At 42.6% G+C, this 23,640-nt stretch overlaps 1 protein-coding gene across 2 annotated transcripts; it reads right to left on the bottom strand.

Moving 5' to 3' along the window:
- Positions 1-1,997: 1,997 nt before the first annotated feature.
- Positions 1,998-22,893, bottom strand: LOC124122571 (coatomer subunit alpha-like). 2 transcript variants are annotated; one of them, XM_048380533.1, is made up of 32 exons: positions 22,697-22,893; positions 22,444-22,557; positions 21,928-22,001; positions 20,746-20,826; positions 20,438-20,514; positions 19,956-20,013; positions 19,752-19,803; positions 19,316-19,531; positions 18,577-18,712; positions 17,729-17,811; positions 17,012-17,162; positions 16,513-16,579; positions 15,883-15,958; positions 15,263-15,345; positions 14,620-14,759; positions 14,049-14,134; positions 12,984-13,122; positions 12,453-12,615; positions 11,880-12,026; positions 11,223-11,412; positions 10,612-10,707; positions 10,198-10,407; positions 9,609-9,701; positions 9,019-9,131; positions 8,410-8,481; positions 7,521-7,589; positions 7,052-7,188; positions 6,374-6,560; positions 6,070-6,180; positions 5,544-5,705; positions 3,239-3,433; positions 1,998-2,901 (listed from the first exon to the last, which is right to left on the bottom strand). In XM_048380533.1, the coding sequence occupies exons 1-32, from the start codon at positions 22,734-22,736 to the stop codon at positions 2,842-2,844; spliced, it is 3,678 nt and encodes a 1,225-aa protein (XP_048236490.1). In that variant the 5' UTR covers positions 22,737-22,893; the 3' UTR covers positions 1,998-2,841. The 2 variants fall into 2 exon arrangements, with proteins under 2 accessions (XP_048236490.1, XP_048236489.1); XM_048380532.1 differs by lacking the exon at positions 19,752-19,803 and having other exon boundaries at positions 19,904-20,013.
- Between the last annotated feature and the right edge of the window lie 747 nt (positions 22,894-23,640).

Here is a 23,640-nt window from a genome sequence, read left to right as displayed (position 1 = left end):
CAGTTTGGCTCTAACTTCAAACCGATTCTTTCAAATACAGAGCTTACAATGACACACAGTAATTGTGTATTTGGTTTTGTCAGTCCCGTCAGTCCCGTATTGTACAGGGTGTTGCCCTGTCTCTAGTTCTCTGTATGTCCCACAGGCTTAGTCAGGCTGCTCAATGTACGACAATCATGTTCTTTTTGAAGATGCTGCTCAAATGGTGTGAAGCTCAATCAGCCATGTATAATTACATATGCAATGATCTGTGCATGTTGTTTCCTGAAGAGGGAGATAAGTTGCTACAAGGTTTAATGGTACTATATTAGATACAGTCAATACCTTTTTAATTTTGTAAATTTTGAAATTCACGTAAGATAAATCCAATATTATCATCTCTGGAAGAAACAGCAAAGATTTATTTATACAGCATGTTTGAACAATGACTGCGTCCAGAGGAATGGACGTTCTCGAAAACCAAGTTATACAAGCAAATTTGAAAAATTCTATCTTGATCTTCCAAAGATGTAAGATTTTGAAATCAAAAAAGGCTTAATACTTTCAGGGATATTACTACTTAATTCTGGCCATAGATAACTTACTTTCATCACGTATTACACCACACACTCAATTCAGTTTTTGTGAATCTGAGAAGGAAACTGTCAGTATGTACACTTTGTTTGATTGACTTGTTTATGACCTGAATCATGCCAATAATAATATGACTGAAATCTGTTCTGTGTTGTGTTGTTTAATGAGCAAGTGGTGACCCAGGTCAAGTAACCGATTCCCACCCGGTCGTTTCAACAGCAACATGTAGAAGCAGGTATTGGCCAACCACTGTGGCTGGCCACACTCACTTGGACCACTGTGGCTGGCTGCACTCACTTAGACCACTGTGGCTGGCTGCACTCACTTAGACCACTGTGGCTGGCTGCACTCACTTAGACCACTGTGGCTGGCTGAACTCACTTAGACCACTGTGGCTGGCTGCACTCACTTAGACCACTGTGGCTGGCTGCACTCACTTAGACCACTGTGGCTGGCCGCACTCACTTAGACCACTGTGGCTGGCCGCACTCACTTAGACCACTGTGGCTGGCCGCACTCACTTGGACCACTGTGGCTGGCTGCACTCACTTGGACAACTGTGGCTGGCTGCACTCACTTGGACCACTGTGGCTGGCCGCACTCACTTAGACCACTGTGGCTGGCCGCACTCGCTTAGACCACTGTGGCTGGCCGCACTCGCTTAGACCACTGTGGCTGGCTGCACTCGCTTAGATCACTGTGGCTGGCCGCACTCGCTTAGATCACTGTGGCTGGCCGCACTCGCTTACACCACATTGGTGTCACTTCAACCACTGTGCCCCTTGACTCATGTCAATTTGGGTTATTCCACTACCTATGTAATGCTAGTAAGCTACTTAAATGTAGCTATAGTCATCTGAAGAAAAATCAGGTGTTCTTTAGAGTAGTATACATCAAGGAGCAGGGATAGTGTGTGAAGTCACTATAAGCCAGATCCTGCATCACATATCCGTGAAGATCTGGGGTAGAATAGGTCTTCAGCAACCCATGCTTGTCCTAAGAGGCAACTAACGGGATCGGGTGGTCAGGGTCGCTGACTTGGTTGATGTATGTAATCATAACCCAATTGCGTGGATCGATGCTCATACTGTCAATCACTGGATCGTCTGGTCCAGACACGATTATTTACAGACCGTCGTCAAATAGCTGGAATAATGCTGAGTGCGGCGTTAAACAAACAAAATCCTCTTGTGTCTGATATGACCGCCATTTTGAAGACAGGTTATTCTGTGCTTAACATAAACTAGGTCTACACTTACTTGAACTCAAGCAGAATCTGAACAGGAATCACAGATTTCACCAGCTTATGTCGGGATGAAACTGGATCTAATATAGATTCCTGTCACATACTGACCTGAGACCAGCTGAGTGTGTGCCACTGGCAGCCCAAATGTCTCAACACTATTACAAAAGTAAAACGGATCTTTTTAAGTATGGCATTTATTCCCACATAACAAAGTCGTCAACATTCATGATGAAATATATATAAATAGTAGTTTATCATAAGTGAAATAACTACATTGTTTCCTGTGAAGACAGGTGACCAACACTGACTTCTACTTCAAGGCCGACCACGGTCTCATGTTAGCTAGCTGCTGTTATCAGTTTTATCCTTAATGTCAACTGTGGGTCCCATTCTTGGTTAATTGCTACCATCAATAAGAAAGTTGGATGAATGTGTGAATTAATCTACTTCAAAGACAAAGATGGCATTTTTAACAGCATGTAATTTCCAATATAAAACATATCCAGTTGTGACTTTTTGAACAAGCCGAAGAAGGCAAAGTGATAACAGTCAGTGGAGAGGGGTAACCTGAGCTGTTTTCCATGACACTCACGGTCGGTCTTCAAGCAATTCATCCTTTTGGGGGGTTTCCCCTGAAAATGTTAATGTAATATGCATTCAAAATACACAACGTCCATCAAATCTGCTGAAAAATTACACTTTTCTACACAGAACATTGGAAATGAAGCAAGTTCTCGGAACAACATGTGAGTGTTGATAATTAATTCTCCCAATATTTTCAATACATGTCGGCCTCTGTTGGAATGTCCATTCAAGGAGAATCACATCAAGCTGGGACATGCAGCTGACAGCAACACTGAAGACGTCAGTAGCAGCAGTTCACATCATCTGCAGCACAGCGATCACAGTGAGGTGACACTTCAACACATATTGTCTCTACCACATTCAGTAGGCAATGGTCACAGCCTGGACAGTTGGTCGTCTAACGGAACTGAATGGTCACAGCCTGGACAGTTGGTCGTCTAACGGAACTGAATGGGGCTTATTCTCAGTCCTATACAGTCTTTGCCGATCTCAGTCACCTTCAAGGGAATAATATTAACATCAGCATGATGGTATCATTGATTGTATGCTTAATGGTCATAAATCTAAAGTGAAAATACTACATCAGGCAATCTAATTTGAAATATTGTCCAACCATTGAGAAATTATTTCCTGAAGATTTATTTAAAAAAACGATAACATTTATACTTTAGAGGAAGCATTATAAAAAAAGATGACCTTATACATGTATGAACAGTGAAATGATGAAAATAGATAATCTTTCATTCTCATGAAATAATCTGATCTCCCATCCTTCCATCCACGTCCCTGCCAACTACAGCTACCACGCTGCAACATCCCCAACACCAGACTGACCTGTGTGACACTGCAGACTTGACCCTTGAACTCCGGCATGTAGCAGGCTCCACTGAGAGGACACTTGACGACAGGCTTGCCTCTGTAGATGGGGACGAATGTGGCCCCACAGATGTCGAAGGGGTTGTGCTGGTCGTACTTCAACTCGTGCTCATCTACAGGGTTCTTCTCACATGCAGCCAGGATCTTCCGGGTCTGCAGCATGACAACAACATGACATCTACTACTCTCAATAACATGACATTACTACTCTCAACAACATGACAACTATTACTGCTCTCAATATGACAACTATTACTGCACTCAACATGACAACTATTACTGCTCTCAACATGACAACTATTACTGCTCTCAATATGACAACTATTACTGCTCTCAACATGACAACTATTACTGCTCTCAATATGACAACTATTACTGCTCTCAACATGACAACTTTTACTGCTCTCAACATGACAACTATTACTGCACTCAACATGACAACTATTACTGCTCTCAACATGACAACTATTACTGCTCTCAATATGACAACTATTACTGCTCTCAACATGACAACTATTACTGCTCTCAACATGACAATTTTTACTGCTCTCAACATGACAACTATTACTGCACTCAACATGACAACTATTACTGCTCTCAATATGACAACTATTACTGCACTCAACATGACAACTTTTACTGCTCTCAACATGACAACTTTTACTGCACTCAACATGACAACTATTACTGCTCTCAATATGACAACTTTTACTGCTCTCAACATGACAACTATTACTGCTCTCAACATGACAACTATTACAGGGTTAGAAACTAACAGTTTTCGTCCACTAGTCCTTACAATGATAACATATAGCAATACCCTTGAAAAGGGCAAATTTCTACTGGTCCTTATGATACCTTTACCATTGGGCAGTTTGGCAAGGACTACAGGACTAGTGCCAATTTCTAACGCTGTATTACTGCTCTCAACATGACAACTATTACTGCACTCAACATGACAACTTTTACTGCACTCAACATGACAACTATTACTGCTCTCAACATGACAACTATTACAGGGTTAGAAACTAACAGTTTTCGTCCACTAGTCCTTACAATGATAACATATAGCAATACCCTTGAAAAGGGCAAATTTCTACTGGTCCTTATGATACCTTTACCATTGGGCAGTTTGGCAAGGACTACAGGACTAGTGCCAATTTCTAACGCTGTATTACTGCTCTCAACATGACAACTATTACTGCTCTCAACATGACAACTATTACAGGGTTAGAAACTAACAGTTTTCGTCCACTAGTCCTTACAATGATAACATATAGCAATACCCTTGAAAAGGGCAAATTTCTACTGGTCCTTATGATACCTTTACCATTGGGCAGTTTGGCAAGGACTACAGGACTAGTGCCAATTTCTAACGCTGTATTACTGCTCTCAACATGACAACTATTACTGCTCTCAACATGACAACTATTACAGGGTTAGAAACTAACAGTTTTCGTCCACTAGTCCTTACAATGATAACATATAGCAATACCCTTGAAAAGGGCAAATTTCTACTGGTCCTTATGATACCTTTACCATTGGGCAGTTTGGCAAGGACTACAGGACTAGTGCCAATTTCTAACGCTGTATTACTGCTCTCAACATGACAACTATTACTGCTCTCAACATGACAACTATTACAGGGTTAGAAACTAACAGTTTTCGTCCACTAGTCCTTACAATGATAACATATAGCAATACCCTTGAAAAGGGCAAATTTCTACTGGTCCTTATGATACCTTTACCATTGGGCAGTTTGGCAAGGACTACAGGACTAGTGCCAATTTCTAACGCTGTATTACTGCTCTCAACATGACAACTATTAATGCTCTCAATATGACAACTATTACAGGGTTAGAAACTAACAGTTTTCGTCCACTAGTCCTTACAATGATAACATATAGCAATACCCTTGAAAAGGGCAAATTTCTACTGGTCCTTATGATACCTTTACCATTGGGCAGTTTGGCAAGGACTACAGGACTAGTGCCAATTTCTAACGCTGTATTACTGCTCTCAACATGACAACTATTAATGCTCTCAATATGACAACTATTAATGCTCTCAACAAGAAAACAACTGCTATCTGTCCTCCACAATTTCACCCCTATGTATTCCCTGCAGTAAACACAAAATTGTTTATGCATGTCCCTGCAGGGTTAAAATAGAGTGCACATCCTGTGCACTTGCCCCCAAGTAACCAGTGTGCTGTGTATCACACAGATCCTACAACAGTGTCTGGGAGCGGTATGGGACTCACCTGGGTTGCAACATCGGGTTTGGGTCCGAGTTCCAGGAGGCGCCGAGCAAATGATGCAGCTGTTTTGTAGTTCTTGAGTTTGAAGAAGAGATTGAGCGCCGTCCTGAGTGTGAGGATGAGGTGGACTGGCTGGAGGCTGCAGTGGGTGAAGTAGGCTGCCATCTGTACAACACCAAACACGCTATAGTTTAAAGTGGTCTGCACTACATATAACTACTGAGTTACCTCCCTTTGTGAAATTGACATTCCAATAGATATTGTATGCCATACATTTCTCTGAATAAGAATTATCTCACGGTTATGGCATTGAAGTGGATGTGTGAATGTAGTTTGACAAGTTTCAGCCATATCGCAGCCTGCAAATAATTGTGTGGAACAGACAAACCAATTGACGATAGGTTTGGAAATGACATTTGAATTTGGACATTGTGAACAGCTAGCCCTCTTTCAGAAGGGGAAACCTGTACTGCCCTAGCATTCAGTTTTAGCATGAAACAAGATGAGGTCACCGAGAGGTCCGACTCACCTCACAGATTCGCTTCTGTTCCTCAAGGTTGGACTTTGGCATCTCCTTCCTCTTCGCCTCGAGGGACAGGCCTACGATGTACTCACGGCAGATCTCAATAAGCTGCTGGGCCTGAAAATATCCACATAAAATTCAAGCAACAATTCACAAACAAAACAAAATACTTGAAACAGAAGGTCTCTTAAATCCGACTGACTGATAATCTGATGATACGCTACTCAGAGAACTGACCCCTCCAATATGACCCCATCTGTACCCATCCACTGTCAGACGTACGCCACCGTGTGCACCTCTAGTCACCTACCTCAGCAATCTCCTGTTTGTTGTCCACAACCAGCAGTGGCACACTGAGGAGGATCGAGCGGAACTTCTCACACGCGTCGGCAAACTTCCCGGTGGTCGTGAGCTGGTAGGCGGCCTGGAGCTGCTGCACCAGCATGTTCAGCCTCAGCCCCACGGCAGGGACACCGTTCCGAGCTCCAGACTCCTTCCTGAACAAAGTAATTCATCAGAATCATTACTATACATCATAATGACTGCCAACAAACAACCCACCTCCAACACTGAGTAATTCTTAACAGTACTCAAGTCTTAAATGTGATGGCTTTGTTCTAGTAATGCTAAACAGAATGATTTCCTGTTCTTGATGTTTACATGTCTATAAGACCCATGAAGATCTGGGTTAGAATTGGTCTTCAGCAACCCATGCTAAGGCAACTAACGGGATCAGGTGGTCAGGCTTGCTGACTTGGTTGATGCATGTCATCGTATCCCAATTGCGTAGATCAATGCTCATGATATCAATAACTATATTGTCTGGTCCAGGCTCGATATCAACAGACCGCGGTCATATAGCTGGAATAACGCTGGACAACAACAAAGAAACATGTTCATAAAGTATCGAGGTGGTACCTCAAACTCTACTTTGAGCACAACAGATTTCATCCTGACTTTTACTTAGATGATGTTCTTCAACACGTACCAGTTTCGGTGTGGGTAGCTGAAGAGAGGTGGAATAGATGGCAGCCCAAGGTATGCTGTTCGTGAACGGGCGTACGTCTGCAGGAACAGCTGCTTGTAGCGGTCAAAGTTGACCACGCCCACCTGGTCATGCAGCAGCTGTGGGGAGACATGCAACAGTGAGAGATGGTAACAAGGAAAGCTTTTACCTATTTCACAGCTTCATGTGTCAGGAATGTTGTTGTCAAAACAAAAAAAACACTTTTACATGATTCTGCTAATGCATTTGCAAAAGTAAAAATCTTCAAATGCTGATTCTCCATGTATTGTTTTTGAGAAAATCTATTCAAATCATCCTTACTTCATCCCTGTATCACCAACAAGAGATTAAATACAAAAATGTTTTGGCCTGGCTGGAATACATTGTGATATGACTCCTCAAAAACAATAAAATATAATGTGTGGACATTTGTCTGCACTGAACGGCTTACCCTCATGGCTGTCTCGAAGGACCCGGCCAGCAGATGGTCCACTGGCAGCTGGGAATTGTTGCACCACACCTGAGGGAGGGAAAACACACATTGAAACACAGGCACTTCTTTCAGGACTTGTCTCCGTGAGTGAGTGAGGGAGTATGGCACTAGTCCACAAGTATCATGGTTGGAGACATTAGAGATGGACCTCATGTATCGATGTGGGGAATCCTGATGAAACATCTCTTTAACTCAAGTACCCATCAAACTTGTACAATACCATCACTACTGTACCACGTAACCAGTGTATAGTTTATCAGTTATCTTATACTTGTGTGGAGAGTATCGAACAGTCTCCTTGTGAGTGAGTGAGTATGGTTTTACACCGCTTTTAGAAATCTTCCAGCAATATCACGGCGGGGGACACCAGAAATGGGCTTCACTCTTTGTACCCATGTCGGGAATCGAACCCTGGTCTTCAGTGTGACGAACGAAAGCTTTAACCACTAGGCTACCCTAGGCTACCCGACCACCCCGTCTCCATGTGAAAGTCTTAACAGTAGTAAATAGCATGTGAAACAACACAAATATGCAGATGTCAAAGTTCAATATTAGCTGCCAACTTTCTCAAACTACAATTAGAATTTTGTTACAATCTTCTGATCGGGACACTAAAGACGGACAAAATGAATTGTCTGCACAGTACAATACAGCCATGTGATTTTTAAAATCAGTTCATAATTTTGGTACTTACTATATACTTAGTTTCTGTTTTGACTACAATACTTCCAATAATGTGAACTGAGTGTCTCCAGTGGACAGATACCACGCTATAAACAGACTTCATACCAGTCAATAAATAAGACACAACAGACGGTGTAAGGCTAAATAACGACCCACTCTTTACCTGTGTCTGACTGGTACCCTTGGTCGGGGGCACGAAGTAGCCTTCCTCTCCTGATGGGGTGGGGCCGACATCCTGCAATACAGAGTTCACATAGAAACAAGCAGAATAGTGCCATGGTGTCGGTCAGTTGAGTACATGTGTCCCTTTGAACAATTATTATTATTATTATTATTATTATTATTATTACATATACCACAGGTATCCAGGTACTTGTATCTGCTCAAATGCCATTTTATTTGTTCCCTGACCAGTGCAATCCAGTTATCATTCTCAACTCCCTGGGGAGTATACAATAATCCATTCATAAAAACCTAATCCTAATCAGCCTAAGTTTATACAGGTCACTGGCTAATACAAAATTGATGACAAATGGGTCAAATGAAAAACTAGTGTAACTTGACTACAAAGGGAGGCAACTCTGGTCAGCATCTGGGACCTGACTTTCAATATCCTGATATAATGTCATGACGACAGCAAGCATAAGAGTGAGAGTACATCTGGACTGCTGAATTTTGACTCGCAGCATTTATCCATGTAGAGAATCAAAGTCGGACTTTGAGCATGACAAGCTAACAATCTACTGAGCCGGTGCACGGACAGAGAACTCACCAGATCGGGTGGCAGATCCAGGTCGTCGTCACCAACATCCCAGCCACCACCTTCCCCTTCCCCACCAACAAGATCCTCATCATCAAACCCTCCGCCGGCTCCGAATCCTCCCTCTGCAAACATGTTACATCTACCGTTACTACGCCGTGGCACTGAGCTGACACTAACATGAAATTGCTGAAGAGGATGTAACGACATGGTTCATGCAGAATTCCTCTTATTTCACCAAAGTGAGTGAATGAGTGAGTGAGTGAGTGGATATTGTTTTCTGCCACCTTTAGCAATTTTCCAGCAACACTTCAGGGGACACCAGAAATGGGCTTCACACATTGTACCCATATCGGGAAATGAACCCAGGTATTCGGTGTGACGAGCAAACACTTTAACCTCTAGGCTACCCGGCCACCCCTTATTTACCAAAACTGAAGCTGAACAAGTCAATTGCTCCCAGCATCAAAATACTTAGTTAATGCCTAAAGATTACACCCATGTGTCGCAGCAATGTGTGTATCAGCGATTGCAACAACTCGCCAACCTATAAATGGGACGGAGTGTTACTTTACAAGTGGTTCAGCTCCAGGGTGACGTACCTTCATCCAACACCAGCTCTGCATCTTCTCCCCATCCTTCTCCAGCACCATCCTCGATGTCAGCCGCTGCTGCAGCCAGACCTGATGGTTTGCCTGAATCACACAGAACAGGACGTGTCACACAGAACAGGATGTGTCACACAGAACAGGACGTGTCACACAGAACAGGACGTTTCACACAGAACAGTGACTTCTACACTGCTTTTAGCAATATTCCTCCATTACAACATTGGGTTTGGGGGAAAGAGGATCACCAAAAACTGGCTTCACACATCGTACTCAAGTGGGATTCGAACTCAGATCTTCGGCAAATGCCCTTACCATTAGGCTACTCCAATGCCCCTACAGAACTAGGCTTGTCACACAAACTGTCAGAAACATAGCATGGTGGGAAAATATGGAATTAGGATGATAACATTTACCCCGTGTATTCTGAAGGGTGTTGCGCAGAGTATTTATTTTACCATACACAGTGTAAGATTGAAAGTGTTGAATGTGTTGTTACATCCCTTGTATCAAGTATCACCTCGGTACAGCTTAGTCTCTGACATAGCTAAGACTTTATGTTGAAGTATAGACCAGTAAATACCTCGGGATGCCATTGCTCCCTCAAAGAATCCTTTGGACACGGTCAGTAGTGGCCAGTTGCTCTCCTGTTGCATGATGGGAGGTGGGGGCTGGAGGAGCCTGGCGCTGGGGTACAGGTCAGGGACACGATCGTTCTCGCCAAAACTCTCCTTGATGAGCTCCGCCTCCTCGGACATGCCGTGGGTCTCGGCAGTCAGGTAGGCCAGCGACTCTGTAACACAAGACAGTCTGATGACTCAGATAGGGATAGAAGTAGCCACAATATCACATCAGTCACACATATCCAAACATTGCAGAGGTTTGCTAAGTATGTGAAACTTTTAGCTAAGTTGCAGGTATTTAGGTCATAGTGCATCAGATGAGGCAGGTCTCAGATCTCCACTGTGGCCACAGAGACTAAACACTGAACACTCACTCTGTCCCACTCCCTTGAGGATCCGGACTCTCTCGTTCACGTCTCCTAGCAACAGAGCTGTCTGGAAGTGTCCACTTGTGTCCTTGCGAATCTCAGCTGAAAGAGGAAAGAAGATTATAATACTCTTACAGCCAACCTTGCATATACAGGTTTTCTATAGGAATTTTCTGACATGAGCCCTTTATGTGAAAATTTCAAATATTCCAGAGGTATGCCCACACTTGCCCATACAGCACAATGTTAAAATGCCCCATTGTATTTGAAAATGTGGGCCTTTTTCAAACTTAGGGGCTAAAAGCACAAGGCCCCACCCTAGAATTATCCCTGCATCTCGTCGAGTCATGGATCTATGACGTCACAGGTGATGCCTTCATGAGCATTGTTCACACAACATACCCGTATGTTTATTTGTGTGTCGAACCAGTCTAATATCTCTTGAACATGAGTAAGCCTTCATATATGAACCAACATGTATGGTATTCACGTTTCTTTTGGCATTGAGAACAGCTGGAATATTTCCACCGGAGTGTGGCGTTTGACAACAAACAATCAATCTTATTTGCTGTCAGTAATAATGAATGTCACCTATTTTCAATTTCTCAATTGCTTACCAATCTTCATCATCTTGCGCAGCTTGTCCAGGTTGCCAGTGATAAGGTAGAGGAAGGAGAGCTTGTCGAAGTTCTTGGTTCGCTGATACGCCATCTCCACCACCTGGTGATTGCCCTGCAACAGGGCGGCCTCGCCCAGTTTCTCCCAGCAGATGGGGTCGTCAAGTGCACGGGCAGCCTCCAGGGCGATCTGACAACATTCAGTCACTCAGTCAGTCGGGGAGGTGAAATGGGGCTTAGCGTTACGTTCAAGATTATTGAGCTTGTATAACGACGTGCAAGCACATGTGTGAGTGTTTGGCTGCTTGTACTAGTCCGGACAAATGCTGGTTTTAGAGTGCTTACCCGTTGAGATACCATGCCGTAGTTTAACATGGATACCCCACACAGACACAGTATACTGACTGAGTGCCAAACAGGTTAACATCAGTATGATGCAGACAGATGCAGTCTAGTGAGTGAGTGTCACATCTGAATGAGGGAGTAAAGCCCTTACTTGCGAAGGTTGTAGATATTTACCACACCCAGGAAACCCTCAAGCACAGGAATCATCATCAGCAATCAGGGTCAACTGAGAAGCTCACCCTCTCAAGACGAAAACTGTTATAAAACCACATTCCTGTAACGGCTCCGTGTACAGACATGACTAGGACTTACTTCAATGTTGCCACACTCCAGGGCCAGGCCAAATCGAGTCTTCTCATCCTTGACAAAGTGCAGAGCGACCTCGGGGTAGCCCTTCTTCTGGAGGTAGGAGATGATAGACTGACCCACCAGTTTGGCATTGCGCACCATGTGCAACACCTGGACAACAGAACAAGACATGTCACAAGGGAATAACACTGTGACACTTCAGCCAAACTGTACAAGATCACAACCATTGCTAAACAGAACATAACAAAGATTACTTTGATTGATTGATTGGTTTGTTGTTTAACGCCGCACTCAGCAATATTCCAGCTATATGACAGCGGTCTATAAATAATCGAGTCTGGACCAGAAAATCCATTGATTGATATCATGAGCATCAATCCACGCATTTGGGATCGATGACATGCATCAACCAAGTCAGCGAGACTGACCACCTGATCCCGTTAGTCGCCTTCTACTACATGCATAGTCACCTTTTACGGCAAAACAAAGATTACAGCCGAACAGTAATGAAACCTGCAGTTGACATTTGTTTTTCCTGTCTGTTTCCAGGAAAAATATCAAAATCATAAAACTGACCTCTTCATATTTCCTGTTGACGAGAGCCAGTTTGAACTTGAACTCTGTGGGGTCGACCTGCAGCACACGTGGGCGAGACTCTCGGTCCAGACAGTAGACGTTGTTGCCCTTGATGCGGGTGATGTATATCGGCAGGTCCAGGGTGCGGATGATGCCGTGGTCTCTGCAGGGGGGGCAGATCAGTGAACACGAGGGTAGCATGATGGTGGCATGAACCAAACATATAACTACGGACCTCAATATATAGAGAAGGCTAATGAACATAGATTAACACTTTGTAGTTAAACACACAGACTCATGAAGCCAATGAAGTCTTCAGATTTGAAGGTGGGTGGTGGGGTAGTCTTGTGTTTAGAACATTCGCTCGTCACGGCGAAGACAGGCATGATTCCCCACATACGTACAATGTGTAAAGCCCATCTCAGGTGTCCTATGCCGTGATACTGCTGGAATATTGCTAAAAGTGGCAAAAAATAATATTCACTCACTCACTCTCTCTGATTTCAAGCTGAACATCACATGTGGACCTACCCATTGGTGAGTGCGTATTTGATGTGGTTGCTGGTGGTGTAGACGAAGACACCGCTCTCGTCCCAGGCTCCACTCTTGACACGGATATTCTCGTGTATCGTGCACAGATTCTCCAGCTTCCGGTTGCAGATGGAGATCACTGAAATTGACACAACAATTTTCACTATGTTACAGTGTCTGAAACTCTGCAGAGTAAACTGAGAGCCTTAAGGGCCAGCACATCTAAAAACCTACTCTTGCATTATAAATTACAAAACACCACCAGTCAACCAGAAGCTCTACTGCTATCACACCCAGTTCCCAGAGACTCTGTGGAGATGAAGCCGACATTTATCAGGAAATTATCAGCTTGTAGAACATCTTTGCTACACCATGTCAGACACCATTTGAAAGGTCTAAGTTATGTTTATCACATTACTTAAATAATGCTTCATAAATAATTACTAAAATAAACTGTGGGCCGTAAGGACCTGCTGAAATTTAAAACTATTAGCCCAAGAAAAAATCTGTTGGCCTTGGGCCTACGTCTATTCCGAACATCACTATGTAATATCTATGACGACCTCATGAAACACATGTAGCAAGACGCTTACTGTCTCTGGTGAAATCCCAATGTTAAAATCTAATCAACAGTGCATTCAGAATATAGTGAAGGATACGATTCAAAGACATGTTCAGCGGATCCTGGCATGACTAAGGAAGGTAACTCTGCACTGCAAATAGCTGCACCTTTGCCACATGGCCACCACAAATCCTAAGGGGGGCATAGGGCATGGGGGTTGTCTATGTCGCTACTCACACAGCTACATCAAACTGTCTGCACATGACAGCGTGATTACTTTTTTTACTTTCATACTGTACTGAGGAATATTCCGTCTATATAATGGCAGCCTGTTGACTACAAGAGCATTGATCCAATCCTGATATTACGACAAGCATAGTCGCCTTTTATGGCAAGCATGAGTTGCTGAAGTCCTGTTTTACGCGGGATCTTCACGGGTGGTATGCCATCGTGAGGGAAGTCAACATAGGTACCACTGTGTGGATGAAAGTGCCCAGACCTACCGTGCTTGCTGAACAGGGCCACTGTCGACATGTCGTTAGCCCACACGACGTACTTCACCTTGGAGATCTTCTGTGTGGCCAGGGTTCTGAAGTATAACACAAGTACATAAACTCAGGCGGACCAAACAAGCAACAGGAAGCGCTTCAACACAGTCACATGAACCTGATACTGGTCTGTGGTGCTGACTTAAACTCCCAGACTGCAATATTACAGATATGTCATGGCAGCTCCTACTGTAACTGGGCCTGGGCCGGACAGACAGTGAGAGCAGCGTACTTTGTTCCCCTTTCATTGAGACAATCGTATGAATGGAATACAAACTACTGGTTTAGAGCACACTTTATCGAATCTGAATCTTTACATCCATAAATGTAGCTCTGGAAGCAAGTATTAATTGATCATAATCAGTTTTCTCCTCACAATGGGGGTTGCCAGGGCACTTCTGCTGATCAGATGGGATAATTGCTTTTACAATTAGCAATGTTTCAATCAAATCATTTTGAATGTCACAATCAATTCACTGACCGATTATCGAATCCATCACTACACCACGACTGGTACTGAACTCACCTCTTCTGCTGCACATCAAAGAGTGTGACAGAGTCATTGTCCTTGAGTAGCAGACAGCCAGTGCCAGCGTAGAAGATGTCCTCACAGTTGGGGGCCTGAACCTTCTTGGTGATCTCGTTCTTCAGATTCTTGATGATAATCTGCAACACAGACGTACAAAAACTGTTTACTGTCGTTTGTATGATGATTATATGGCCAAGAAGACAAATTGAAATTGGGATTATTTTTCTGCACCACTTACAGAATATTTCCATACAACATTGCCGTAATTTAACACTTAATTTTGTTCACACTGTGACATACTCCTACTTAAATACAGAGACATAACTTGATTATCCAATGTCACATGTTTTGCAACTGTTCCATGGTAATATTTATTTGAATACTATTTCAATTTTTTCCTCTCCTGCTTCATATCATATTACGTGAACCAGCACTTGTAATAACCAGTACTGACGTACAATTGTTTTCGTGGTTTGGGTGGTGTCTTAGCCATTTATAAAAGATGATCAATGTCAGTTGCACATAGGACAACAAGGTTCGGGATGGATGAAAATAAAGGGGTGATTGTTAACTTATTTTCATGTGTATGCATGGTGTATTTCAACATCTACGTCTACTACAACATGGCTGTATGTCTCACCGAATGCGTTCTGTCGAGGACAGCGAATCTGTTCCGTGCCACCCACACAGCTGTCAGACCAGACGACCGCTTCCCTTCTGGGGCTGAAAGATGGAGTATTACGTAAATGATGTCAAAATTTACAGTACTCAACAGCTACATATCGCTCACAGGGAAGATGCATAAATGTTTGAATACTTAATTAAAAGTTAATTTGGAAAGAAATTCTGCCAGCAATTATTACTTATATGTAACCAACCATGAGATGAGGGACCCTATGGAGGGAAAAATCAGATTTTGACATTTCATAATATTCTAAAACTACAGCATCTTTCAGAACACAAAAATACAATTCAGTTCATATTTATTACAGAGATAAACAAGCAGTGATGTATTTCAGCACGTGTACCGTCTTGTACTGATACTGAAAAAGAGGAATTGTGTACCATATCTGCACATTAAAACTCATGATGGACTGTGCGTCGATGTATCGTTTCACCTCTACCCTACACAAGCCAAAGCAGTTTCTGAGAGGCTGATATTGTACTTTCTCATAAACATGATTGAACGAAGATAAAGGTGTTCTTATTTGAGGGAAAATTTCAACCCAGTCTTGATCATGTCCTTTTATCAATACTTACAATCTGGGTTCTGAGAGTCCGAATCCTTGGGAATGGCGTACAAGTCGTAAGTCGAGTTCTCAACGTTACTGGTTCTCTGAAAGTCAAAGTTGAATATTAGGAATATGTGAGTGGGTTCGATAAAATGCCACTTGTCAAGGAGTTTCAGCTAGTTTGAGAATAGGCTTAAGTGATGCAGGTCTTAAATGCCTACTGCAATGGTTAAACACATGAGCATTGGTATGGCTGTGACCAACCTACAAACATAATCTGGGCAAACATGGATTTGAATCCTCGAGCAAAGATTTCTGGCTTTACTGTGAGAAGCAATTTGGGGGATTCATTTTACCCAGACTGAGCTACTTGTGTCCGATCAGGAATAAGGAATATCTACGTCTACATCTTATCAACAGGACATACAGTGCAGCCTTGTGAAGAGGGGGTAAAATTGGTCTTTGGCAACTCATGCTTGTCGTAAGTGAAGGCTAACAGGATCGGGTGGTCAGGCTCTCAGACTTTGTCGATGCATGTCATTGTATGTCAGTTTGCATGGAACTATGATGTTGATTATTTACTAACCACTATCATATGGTGGAATCAATGAAATTGTGCAGAGTGCAACATAAACCAAGAAACAAACAAACAACTTACTGTGCAGAGCAGAACACCATTTTCTGCGGGGTTGTACGACATGCTGTACACTGGAGTTCGGGAGCCACTGCAACCAACATCATCTATCACACATCTAGCAGGGCAATACATCATTTTGGACATCACAAGACATCCCTAGTCATTATAACATCAGTATTATCGTGTCAGTATTCCCAGGGTGAGTGGTCATCTCCTACAAACCAGTGAGATGACGACAACTGAGACAAATCTCACAGCTGCATACTGAGGGTCAAGGTCAATCCAAGCCCTCACATTGATTAATTTAGTGCAATTAATCAAAGCCTATTACTACATTGCATGTTACATAACACTAAGGCAGACATCTTCTGTTAACACTACCCTAGACTGTTACCAACTACTCAGACACCACATCTATAAGTACAGATAAGTAGGCTGACAAATGGTTTGACTGTCCAGATCAACTGAGTGATGAGAATGTGGGTTAATTACTCATCACTTAGTGAGAGAGTAAACCTACCCTCTCAGCTGCATGACAGGGACGTCCTTGGACGTGGTGAAGTCCAGTTTGCGGAGGTATCGCTCCTTTACATAGTACAGGATGTTCTGATGAACAGCGTAGGCCGGGCGTTCTCTCTCCAGCTTGTAGATGATCATCCCGCTGTCGTGTCCTGCATCACAGTCAGTCAAGGTAAACAAACAGCGTGAGACAGTGAGTGGGGCGTAACACTGGTGTATGACAGACACTGTCAGCGTAATGGGGGGGGGGGGAGAACCCGAAATAATGCTGATTCTTGATGTTTACCACTTTCGTGACGCACCAAGGAATCATAATCAGAGTCAAGCTGGGATTCAAACAGAAACACAGTCAGCGAATTCTGGCCAACTGAGAACTCCCCACAGCCCACAGCGACTCTTTTGATTGTGAAACGATTACAGTTTGACATTTGTATGTTTTTCAAGAGATTGTGTGCTTGCTTGCATTCATCAAACATACAGCATTTTTCTTAAACATTGGTAACTATAAATGACATTTACTTACGAAAGTTTTTATTACAAGCACAAGCCCCCAAAACAACGATAAACTAGTAAAACTAATAAAAAGGGCCGCTGAAGAACAAAGAAACCATTCCTATGGAAGGGCCTTGAGCACACCCGCTACCAAATGGTGGAAGGTATCCGGTATACTGTAATCTAGCCAACACATGCCATGACAAACACACTAAACACAACTGACCTGCCGCGAACAGGTTGAGAGTGGGATGTGCCGACATCACCCAGAACCGGTCATGCTCCCGGCGGAAGGTCTGGACACCAGTTCTTGTAACAGAAACACATTTATCCATCAGCCACAGGAAGCAACATACCACAGAATACATAGTCCTCCTCATGCCAAGGAGGAAGTCAGAAGAGGGACAAAAGTACATGGCTCTTTACATACATATTTACTGTAGTTAATAAAGTATGTAGTGTTGAATTCTTTATTCAGTACAGTACAGGCCACAGCCCCTTTGTACAAAATGTATGGCATATTTATGGCAACAGTTACAATGATAAAATATGTATTCTCTCTTCTTTAATTTATTGTGTTAATAGTAAGAAACTCAGGAGGTAGGTGAGTGAGTGAGTGAGTGAGTGAGTGAGTGAGTGAGTGAGTGAGTGAGTGAGTGAGTGAGTGAGTGAGTGAGTGAGTGAGTGAGTTTAATTCCGCTTTTAACAGTATTCCAGTTTATATCACGGTGTGTCAGCTTAATGTGGGAGGAAAGCCCGAAGTGATGCAGGTCTCAGACGTTTACCACTTCGGTGAAACCCACGAGCACGGGTATGGTGCTGACAAACCTAGAAACATAATCAGGGCGAACCGGGATTTAAACCCACAATCATAGGTTTCTAGCGTACCCAAGGGACGCAGCTCTGCACAGCGAATTGCGGCGCCTTAGACGACTGGGCCACCCGTGACCCCCTCAGGAGATGAAAGTAGCTTATCTTTGAAAGGGACTTAGAAGTGATACACATGAGGAAGAGACTTTATGGATATCAACTTCTTTATTATGAGCAACACAACGTGAATCTTTTGTTCCCTACCTCTTGCTCATGTCCCACACGCGAATACTCTTGTCCTCCGAGTTGCTGAGAATCAGCTCCTGTCGGGGGTGGAACAACACACAGGACACGTTGTTGTAGTGACCACGGCAAGTGTCCACTTCCCACGCCTTGGAATCTGAACAGAAAACATCTAGTTACAAAAACTAGAAATCAAAGAAATCATATACTCGGAATAATGTCTGTTTTCAAAAGTTTAGTGTGCATGTCAAACCACAACGGCTTATGAAACGGCGTGCTTCATCAATCCGATGTAAAACGGCTTATGAAACAGGGTGTGCTTCATCAATCCTATGTAAATCGGCTTATGAAACAGGGGGTGATCAATAAGATGTTAAACAGCTTATGAAACAGGGTGTGCTTCATCAATCACATGTAAAATGGCCTATAAAACAGGATGTGCTTTGTTAATCTGATTGAAAAGAGAGTCTGAACTCAGTCGTCATCAAAGTTAAGGGGTCCTTGTCACAAACCCAAAGTTAAACATGACACTAATCTACAGTTTGAGGGGTTCCCGAGATTCAAATATAACAGAAGGTATCAAGGACCCCAGGACTCCCCTTAAATCAAACACTGTCAAATTATTAACCAAACATTTTCAAACATGCATAACATTACTGATAATGTATATGGAGTGACAGGAACACCCTCCTTTTGTATATCTGTGTTGCAGAATGTTGCTAGGCAACTACCAGTAATGTTTGCCTCTAATTGTCCTCACCATTCATTCTCCAGAGCTTGATCTGCCTGTCATCGGCCCCCGACACAATGAGGGGCAGGGTTGGGTGGAAGGCCGCCCAGTTGACCCCACGGTCATGGCCCTCAAGGACGTGTTTCACGATGGCATCAGATGTTCCGAACAAGTCGGTCTGACCTGGGTTGCGAATTCGCTCTTCTATTCCACCAGGTCCTGGAGATACATTCTTCTTACGAAGTCCTAGGAAACAGAAGACACACTTTAAACTAAAGGCTCCAGTGTTTTATTACGATTTGTGAAGGTAACCCTGATCAAGTTTAATTTTTTATTTTAAAATTCCTTTCTGACACCACACATGTTAGCATTTGTAGTTCCATTACAATAGATAATTTCGGCATCAGTCAATTCCTTGAACAATATTTATTACTGTGAAGTGATTCTCCATCACTCGTGCACCTACCGGAGATATCCCAGACCCTGACAGTCTGGTCCAGGGATGCTGACACCACCATGTCATTTGTAGTTCCATTACAATAGATAATTTCGGCATCAGTCAATTCCTTGAACAATATTTATTACTGTGAAGTGATTCTCCATCACTCGTGCACCTACCGGAGATATCCCAGACCCTGACAGTCTGGTCCAGGGATGCCGACACCACCATGTCCTCGGAGCAGTGGAACTGTGCACACATCACATAGTGACTGTGACCTGTCAGCACTCTGTAACACACCAATACAGGATCACCACCTTACACATGGTAACACTCATAGGCAACATCGGGGAATAGTATTTGATGCCGGTAATAAAACCAAACATTAAATATCCATGACAAAAATATGAACTAGCTATCAATTATAACCTATGGAAAAGCAAAAATGTTCAGCATTACATCATATCCTAACTGTTTTGTTCGTTTGTTGTTCAACACCTCACACAGCAACATTCCAGCTATATGGTCAGTAAATAATTGAGTCTGGATCAGACAATCCAGTGACTGACATCATGAGCACTAATATACGCAATTGGGATACAACCACGCCAGTAAGATGGCCCCCTGATCCTGTTAGTCGCCTCTTAAAACAAGCATGGGTTGCTATAGATCAAATTTACTTGGAACACTGATATTATTGGTGCTAAACTTACGAAACACAATTCCTGGACTGCCAGTTCCAAATGCGGATCGTCTGATCATCTGATGAACTAAGAATCCATGGGTACTCCTGAAATTCACATACAACCATGAAGGATTTGGCATTTACTGATCAATGCATTAACACAAAACCAGCTCACATTTACATATTACAACAGATATGTCAATACCATAAAAAGTTCACAATGTGCAGCATATTTGTTTTGAACATGAGTAACCACCATGCTGACAAATCATGTTACATTATGTTATCTATAACTGAGCTGAAAAAGCTTTGATAGGATTGCAGCTTGCAGCTTACATGGTGAAACACTGTTGTTCTGATGTAGTCCAGATGCCCCAGCAGCGTGAACAAACATCGCCTTTGTTTGTAGTTCCAAACCTGGAAGATGAACAGGAAAACAGTACTGACAAGCTGCTGACCAGGCTGGCAAAGGCTATCTGTAACAATCATTCCGTGATGTTGTTCTATGATATTGAGCACCATTAGAATTCAGCACCACTCTGTCATGAGGACAAGCTCTTCCTCATGACACTTGAGTGAGTGAGTGAGTGGGTTGGGTTTTACGCCGCTTTTAACAGTATTCCAGTTATATCGCAGCGTGTCAGCTTAATGTGGGAGGAAAGCCCGAAGTGATGCAGGTCTCAGACGTTTACCACTTCGGTGAAACCCACGAGCACGGGTATGGTGCTGACAAGCCTAGAAACATAATTGGGGCGAACCGGGATTCGAACCCACAATCATAGGTTTCTGGCGTGCCCAAGGGACGCAACTCTGCACAGCGAATCGCGGCGCCTTAGACGACTGGGCCACCCGTGCCCCCTCAAGACACTTGAGACAAGCAAACATTCTTTATGATGATCAATTTCGTGAACTTCGGATTGTTAGTCCACCAAGCCAACCGACCTCAGTGCAAACAGTTAAACCAAGTGTAAATGTACTTTTTAGTGTTGAAGGAAATGGGATTCATCCTTTGGTATCTCTTCTACTCGGCTGGGACGAGTAACTCGGGTACTTGGGTCAGGTGGGTACTGAGTGATATATTGATTAATGTAAAAAATTATCTAAAACTCTATGGTTACACTATAAGTCAGTAATGTTCCCATTTCTTTCTGACTATGCACACATTCCATCTGACTTTTATATATTTTAATAAAGACAAAAATTCATGCAGTAAAATTCAGTGCATGCATGGCCAGATCGTTTTACAAGTGTATCTAAATACGTTTTGCCAGGGCTACGGTCAAACTTTTCCCAAACAGAGAGTTTGTACCTACCTCTTGATCATGTTGATATCTACAGTGGGTACACAGGTAGGGTCGGGTAATAGGTAACTGGGTAGTGAATTTGGACTATTCCCTCTATTCTACTTCAAGAATTAGAATATATTTAGCAATATGTATAAAATAACAGAAACCTCATCTGAGAGTCCCTGTTATGCCAGTGATGTATTCCTGCCCCAGTGATGTATTCCTGCCCTACCTTGATCTTATAGTCATCACCACCGGACACGAACAGCGGCTGTTGGTTGTGGAAACAGATACCACGCACTGGACCTGTACATTGTTGAAATAATGAGCACAATTAAATGATGGTCATTTTCATTGCAAAAAGGTTACATGAATATGATGGAAATAAATGGCAAATAATAAACAATGGTAAAATTGCACACAAAAGAGTATGGTAAATATCTTTGGCAAACATTTTTGTCAATTTTAAGCTTTATCTTTAGAAGCTTGCATTTGTGCAATACTGATCAACAAATATCATGTATAACAAGTCTTACATGTTTACATACCAGGCCCAGCTATGGATGTTTGGTAATCTTATGAAACTATGAGACGAGCTGTGCTGTCATAGACATTTATCTGTTCAATTTAATTATTCGTGAATAATAATGAAGCCAATAAGAGTGTGAGTACATGTACTAATTATGTGCCTTTGAATGTCCATATTGGCAGCTGGGGCAAACGAATTCAATATCTTGTTATTACGTACCATCGTGTTCATCAAACTTGTCAATCAAAGTACACATTCGATAATCCCAAAGTTGGATGACTCCATTGTGTAGACTTGCCAAAATCCATGGCCTCTTCGGGTGAAAGGAGAGACCTAGAATATAAAATATATTCTCATAAATAAGCAATGATGACGTTTCAGATTAGGAATCCAGTATAGTACAGAATAGGCCTAATATTGACAAGTCGGAGTTGACTGTTGACAAGACACCGGTTACGTTTCAAGAACTTACCTTTCACTCTTGCCGACTTAGTTTCAAATTTTGTCAACATTTTGCCTAAATCATAGGAAGAATTCTTGACCCTAACGGGATTTCAGTACTGCCTTTACTCGACAGATCGTTCACACTTAGATATGTATTTCTCTGCAACGAAACAGAGCCAGCGTGGAAGTAAGATGTCTTCCGGACACGTAGCCGACAATAAGCCAGTGTAACGGGTTCTCTGATTGGCTGAATGAACAATCTGGGGAGTATTTATTAATAACTACTGTACACAACTGCTATAACTCATATAATGTTTCATTTGCCCCATATCCTCCCCCAACCATAAAAATAAATTAATACTTATATCACAATAAGTAGCTGACCAAAATAAGTCAATATTAGCAAACCTCAAGGGGCCCCTTTTGCATGGGGCCATATTCTCCCTCACTGTACACCGAAATGAGGTTCTGTTAGGGTGTTTAGCTAAAGAGTGTAAGAGTATGTCGTCCTTGATATAACATACTGTCTGTTTTCTACCTATTTACTACACATTATGAATAATGGAACCTACGACGTATGTATATATAACCACTCATTCATAGATGTTAGCCCAATGGTGTCTAGGTATAAATCACCGCCCTATCAGAACCCCTACGAATGCTTTGATAAACAGTAGTCCAAATAACAGAAGCGTGAGTTTCGTGTTCATTGATGCTTATTTGTTTGTCACATATGTGTTTCTAATATCAGATATTAACTAAGAAGAAATGAAGCTGATACGCCGTGATATAACTGAAACATTGTTCAAAGTGGCGTTAAACCCAACTCACTCACTGTCAGCAAGTCTCGTTATTTTATGTTCAATATTATAGTCCTTCGGCTCAGAGTATAGGTTGTAAGCATGGGAGGCACGAAAGTAAATTATATGAAACATTTTACATATGGATAATAAATTACCAATCACTATATCA

The sequence above is a fragment of the Haliotis rufescens genome, unplaced genomic scaffold, assembly GCF_023055435.1.
Source record: "Haliotis rufescens isolate VD_foot unplaced genomic scaffold, xgHalRufe1.0.p SCAF_31, whole genome shotgun sequence".
Lineage (NCBI taxonomy): Eukaryota > Metazoa > Mollusca > Gastropoda > Lepetellida > Haliotidae > Haliotis > Haliotis rufescens.
This window is presented reverse-complemented; position numbering and strand designations above follow the sequence as displayed.

Excerpts from the sequence above, each read along its gene's own strand:
- LOC124122571 (XM_048380532.1), bottom strand. The coding sequence starts at position 22,736 with ATGTTGACAAAATTTGAAACTAAGTCGGCAAGAGTGAAAG. Across the intron at positions 17,812-18,576 it reads GTGTGGGACATGAGCAAGAG|AACTGGTGTCCAGACCTTCC; the intron begins GTAGGGAACAAA and ends TTCTGTTACAAG. Across the intron at positions 10,708-11,222 it reads GCGCAAGATGATGAAGATTG|CTGAGATTCGCAAGGACACA; the intron begins GTAAGCAATTGA and ends TTCCTCTTTCAG.